The 5,850-nt window shown below is 41.6% G+C and overlaps 1 protein-coding gene across 1 annotated transcript in view; it reads right to left on the bottom strand.

The window, feature by feature from the left end:
- Positions 1 to 1,982: 1,982 nt before the first annotated feature.
- Positions 1,983 to 5,850, bottom strand: part of CD36 (CD36 molecule (CD36 blood group)) — a 14,844-nt gene continuing 10,976 nt past the window's right edge. Inside the window, exons 8-12 of the mRNA XM_070956014.1 lie at positions 5,042 to 5,229; positions 3,646 to 3,764; positions 3,452 to 3,525; positions 3,231 to 3,285; positions 1,983 to 2,147 (exon numbers count right to left, since the gene is read on the bottom strand). Of these exons, the coding sequence (XP_070812115.1) occupies positions 1,983 to 2,147; positions 3,231 to 3,285; positions 3,452 to 3,525; positions 3,646 to 3,764; positions 5,042 to 5,229 (601 nt within the window). The remainder of the gene's footprint in view (positions 2,148 to 3,230; positions 3,286 to 3,451; positions 3,526 to 3,645; positions 3,765 to 5,041; positions 5,230 to 5,850) is intronic.

The raw sequence follows: 5,850 nt of genomic DNA, 5'->3' as shown, positions 1-5,850 counted from the left end.
AACTGAAGTGTCCAAGTGGCATATATTATGCATATTAAAATTTATCTTTCTCAGATAATGTTTGATTTTCATGGATATATATATATATATATATAACCAGCCGCCACACTGGCTGTTTTCATACACGGTGATTCCGTGATTATCATTAAAATAACAAAAGGTGTTGTTATTTTATGATGAAAGGGTTAACTTTTGAAAAAAGAGACTTTATAGAATAGAAAAAAGACACCAGAGTAGAATAGAATAGAATAGAATAGAATAGAATAGAATAGAATAGAATATAGAATAAAATAGAATAAAATAGAATAGAATATAGAAAATAAGAATAGAATATAGAATATAGTAATAGAATAGAATATAGAAAATAGAATAATATAGAATATAGAAAATAAGAATTGAATAGAATTCAAAATAATAGAATAGAATATGGAATAGAATATAGAAAATAATAATAGAATAATATAGAATATAGAAAATAAAAATAGAATATAATAATAATATAGAAAATAGTAATAGACTAGAAGATAGAAAATAGAATAATATAGAATATAGAAAATAAGAATAGAATAGAATTCAAAATAATAGAATACAATAATATGGAATAGAATATAGAAAATAATAGAATAATATAGAATATAGAAAATAAAAATAGAATATAATAATAATATAGAAAATAGTAATAGACTAGAAGATAGAAAATAGAATAATATAGAATATAGAAAATAAGAATAGAATAGAATTCAAAATAATAGAATAGAATAATATGGAATAGAATATAGAAAATAATAGAATAATATAGAATATAGAAAATAAAAATAGAATATAATAATAATATAGAAAATAGTAATTTATTTATTTATTTATTTTATTTAATTTGTATACCGCCCTTCTCCAACAGGACTCAGGGCGGTGAACAGCCACGGTAAAACACAACATATAAAATTTAAAAACAGTTTAAAAGACATTAAATAATTTTGGCCATCAATTTAAAACAACCCAGTTAAAACCAATTACAAATTAAAACCGCAAGGATGGGATCAAGCCAGCCCGGCTAGATGGAATAGGTGTGTTTTCAGGGCCTGACGAAAAGTCCGGAGGTCTGGTATCGTGCGTATCTCAGGGGGTAGGTCGTTTCAGAGGGCAGGTGCCGCCACAGAGAAGGCTCTCCCCCTGGGGGTCGCCAGCCGACACTGTCTGGCCGACGGCACCCTGAGGAGGCCCTCTCTGTGCGAGCGAACCGGTCGGTGGGAGGCTATTGGCGGCAGAAGGCGGTCTCGTAGAATACCAGAGTTGGAAGGGACCTCGGAGGTCTTCTAGTCTAACCTATTCATTTAGGTATCTCTCTCCTTTCTCTGTTCATAAACAGGGGCTGATGCTTGCAGTGTTATTTGACTTATATGCCACTTGATTTCAAAACCAACTCTGGGGGGCGGGGGCCCTCACAATGTTAACAACAAACATAGTTTCAAAAAAACAAACAAACAAAAACCCCAAAAATGACAATAAAATAGTGAATGGCTGGAGTCTACCTAGTTAAAAACAGCGTCCCCTAAATTCAGCGAAGAGCGCGTGGGAGAGCGAATGTCCCGATTCAGGATTCCGAAAAGGGTGTTGCTATATGGAAAATACAGGATGTCCCGTTGCTAATTGAAAGGTTTGTTAAGCGAGTCGCGCTTACAAATACACTGTTAAAAACGAAACGGCTAAGAAACAGGGGCCATTTGTGACACGGCACCTGCCCTGCATGACAGCCATCTTTCCAAAGTTGTGCATCACTCACAAAGTTTGAAAATCTGGCTGGGTGTGAAATTCACATCGAATATTATCTATTCGTTGGAAAGTTGTGCCATTCTTTCCCTCTTTTCTCGCTACGCACAATTTTTAGGGTCCCACCACGGAACCCAGAATCTGGTGGAACCGAGAGTCCTTCCGATTATCAACGAATCAACTGAGAGATCTTAAATTCTAACACCTGACTTGACTCATTTCGGATTCTTCCCTTTGCAAATGAAAAAGGCAAAGAGGAATCCCAGGAATGTCACCGAGCCGACGATCATTAGCGCCAATTGAAGGAACTGCAGCAACTTGATTTTGTTGGTCACTTTCGATCGGAAAAATTCTGCTTTCTCATCGCTGATAATCGCCGACTGGAGAAAATGAAAGAAAATGAGAGAAAAAAGGAAAGAAGGAAGAAAAGGAAGGAAAGAAAGAAAGAGGGAGGGAGGGGAGGGAGGGAAGGAAGGAAAGAGAAAGAAAAAGAAAAAGGAAGGAAGGAAAAAAGGAAAAAAGGAAGGAAGAAAAAGAAAGAAGAAGGAAGGAAGGAAAGGAAGAAAGAAAGGGAGGGAAGGAAGGAAGGAAAGGAATGAAGAAAGAGAGAGAAAGAAAGAAGAAAGGAAGGAAGGAGGAGGGAGAGAGGGAAAGAGGAAGGAAAGGAAGGAAAGAAAGGGAGGGAGGGAAGGAAGGAAGGAAAAAGAAAGAAAGAGGGAGGGAGGGAGGAAAAGAAGGAAGGAAAGGAAGGAAGGGAAGAAAGGAAGGAAAAAAGGAAGAAAGAAAGAAAAAGGAAAGAAAGAAAGGGGAGGGAGGGAAGGAAGAAAAAAGAAAAAGAAAGAAAGAAAGAAAGATAGATAGATAGATAGATAGATAGATAGATAGATAGATAGATAGATAGATTAGCATTTTTCAACATCATTTCAGCTGAACAATTCAGCCTGAATACCCAGCAAGGCTCTTCTCTATGCCCAAATCAGCGCTGCCTTGCAATTTGCACAATTTTGCATAAAACGGTGTGCCCAGGGAAGAAGATTATTGCAAGTAACAAACTGATCCAATCACCAGATTGTATATATACAAGGTTTCACCGATTAACGGTTCTAACTGCCCGGAAGTTTCTTTTTTAGTTCTAGGTTGCTTCTCTCCTTGATGATTTTCCCTCCGTTGCTTCTCGTCCTGCCTTCAGGGGCTTCAGAAAATAAGTGGACCCCCTCCTCTTCTTCTTCTTTGGAGCAGCCCCTCAAATAGTGGAACACTGCTGTCCTTCTCTTCTCTAGATTGGCCCTACCCAAATCCTGCAACCCTTCTTCTCTTCGTCCCTCCCCGGGGATCATTTCCAGGCCTCCTTTGCGGATTCTTTGCGGATTCACAATCCACAGGGACCCCAAGTGGGTTCGAAGAGCCAAACTCAACAGGAAGGCTGACAACCCCCACCCCTCCAAGGAAAAAAACCCACTCACCTCATTCAGCCACAAAATAGGAAAGTAAAAGCGATGTTTGACGTTTCTTAGCGCGCTGCAGAAAACGATAAAAAGAAAGAAATCAACAAGATTAGAAGAAGCTGGTTCGGTGACGTCATATCGTCACCGCTACCGGCTCGGCAGAACCGGGCGGAACCGGGATTCAACCTTTCTGGGCCAACCTTTCTCCAATGGCTCGTAAAAGAACCACTGAAACTTACGTGATTTTTAGATTGGGTCTCACCAATAAATTCACCTGCAACCTTTTGGCAAAGGTCAAGGTTAACCCCGTGATCTGAAAACAAACAAACAAACAAATACTTTGAATTTTGCCAATTTTGAATCGTCAAGGATTAGCAGCATTAAAGAGCTACAGATAATTCTCCTTCAACGGTACAATTTGCACTCCGCTTACCGGTTCCACATCAAGAAACGTGCTATGTTCTTTCTTATTGGGCTCCAACCCCTTCACATATTTAAATTCTCTCTGATCTACATTCAGGAAATGGGGCGACGAGAGGTAGACTGGTTTCCCTGTGGAAATAAAATTAAAAAAAAAAAAAAGGCAAAGGAGCACAGTTGGCAAACGTGTCAGAATATTCATGACCGGGAAGACATAGTAACAAAGTCAGCCAATTGGGAGCGGAGACAGACTGTAGTCTTAGTCTGCAGCTTCTGAGTCTGTGCAGAGAAGAGACACTGAAACCAGTGTGTGCGTTAAGCTCTCTGCTGTACTCTGTGCGTGAACATGTCCGCTGATCTGAGATGAAGAATCAACTGTCGGTACCGTAAATATACTTTATGTGTTGTTATGAATAGAAAGAAGTCAATGAACCCAGCTGATTCGGTTTATCTGTGTGCGCTTCTGGATTTGATTTGTGCAAGAAACTCTGACAAAACGGGATCATCAAATGCCGTTCTGTTCTAGAAGGTGGATGGAAATCTGCAGAATATAAGGAGCCCCATGATAATGTCCAGAGTTGGGCTTCATGTAATTTACCTACTGGTTCGCCGGACACCGAAAATGTGCGCGGGACTTGCACGCATGCACACAGTTTAGAAGATGTGGCTAAATAGGACGGCATAGCGCCGGGGCAGGTAGGCGGCCCGCCCGCAGGTCGCTACTACCGGTCTGAACCGGCTGAATCCCACCTCCGATTTAATGTCACGCATAATGTCCAATCTGCGTCGGTCAGCGGAACCAGGGGTTTCTGTCTTCCGAACTTTCGGTCTCCTGTTGGATCCCAGGGCGCTTCCCTCTAATGTGCTCTGGGTTCCTTTGTGTATGTGGATATTTATACAAACAAATGAACAGAAGTCGGAAGGGACCTCGTAGGTCATCTATTCCAACCTTCTCCCCAAGCAGGAGACATTTCAGACTTAAGACCATTTTTTCACGGTTATGACCTTCGCAGCATTCCCAATCAAAATTCGGACATTTGGCAACTGATTCCTATTTACGACGGTCGCAGAATTTCCGAGGGGGGGCGGGATGGGGGGGGTATCACGCGATCCCTTCTGGCGACCTTCGACGGGGAAGCCGGATTCGTTGGACAACCCTGTCACTAATTGAACAAACTGCAGGGAGACCCTTAACCAGTGGGGACAAAACTTCACTTCACGGCCGTCTCACTTAGCGACGGAATGGTTGCGCTCGGTTTTGGGCATAAGATGAGGGCCACCTGTATTGTATTCCCTATCCCGGCGCCCCCTTGGCTCCCGGGCATAGAATTCCACCAGTTCTGCTCTGGGTCCAAACAAGATTTCTTCCTCCTTATTCCCCCTCCCCGTTCCGTCGTATTTTGGGTTACCTTGTTTGCAGGTGCTGATATCTATGAACCCATTCACGGAACAGTTATAGGTTATCTCCCAATTGGTGCAGAAACAGATATTATCAGGATTGGCGACGGAGGAAGCAGAAGACGAAGGAGGGATAATGAAACGATACAGTGGGATGTCCTTCACAGTCACATCCTTATGGAATCTTGCAAAGACGGACCTGTGGGACGCGAAAGTAATAGTATAACCGAGTTGGAAGGGACCTTGGAGGTCTTCTAGTCCAACCCCCCGCTCGAGCAGAAGACCCTAGGCCATTTCAATCAATCAATCAGTCAATCAATCAATCAATCAATCAATCAGAATAGAGTTGGAAGGGACCCTGGAGGTCTTCTAGTCTAACCCCCTGATTGAGCAGGAGACCCTAGGCCATTTCAATCAATCAATCAATCAATCAATCAATCAATCAGAATAGAGCCAGAAGGGACCCTGGAGGTCTTCTAGTCTAACCCCCTGATTGAGCAGGAGACCAAATGCCATTTCCATCCATCCATCCATCAATCAATCAATCAATCAGAATAGAGCCAGAAGGGACCTTGGAGGTCTTCTACTCTAACCCCCTGATTGAGCAGGAGACCAAATGCCATTTCAATCAATCAATCAATCAATCAATCAATCAATCAATCAATCAATCAATCAGAATAGAGCCAGAAGGGACCCTGGAGGTCTTCTAGTCTAACCCCCTGATTGAGCAGGAGACCAAATGCCATTTCAATCAATCAATCAATCAATCAATCAATCAATCAATCAGAATAGAGCCAGAAGGGACCTTGGAGGTCTTCTA

This window comes from Pituophis catenifer, unplaced genomic scaffold (assembly GCF_029215685.1).
Source record: "Pituophis catenifer annectens isolate HBS135680 unplaced genomic scaffold, rPitCat1.0.hap2 SCAF_18, whole genome shotgun sequence".
NCBI lineage: Eukaryota > Metazoa > Chordata > Lepidosauria > Squamata > Colubridae > Pituophis > Pituophis catenifer.
This window is presented reverse-complemented; position numbering and strand designations above follow the sequence as displayed.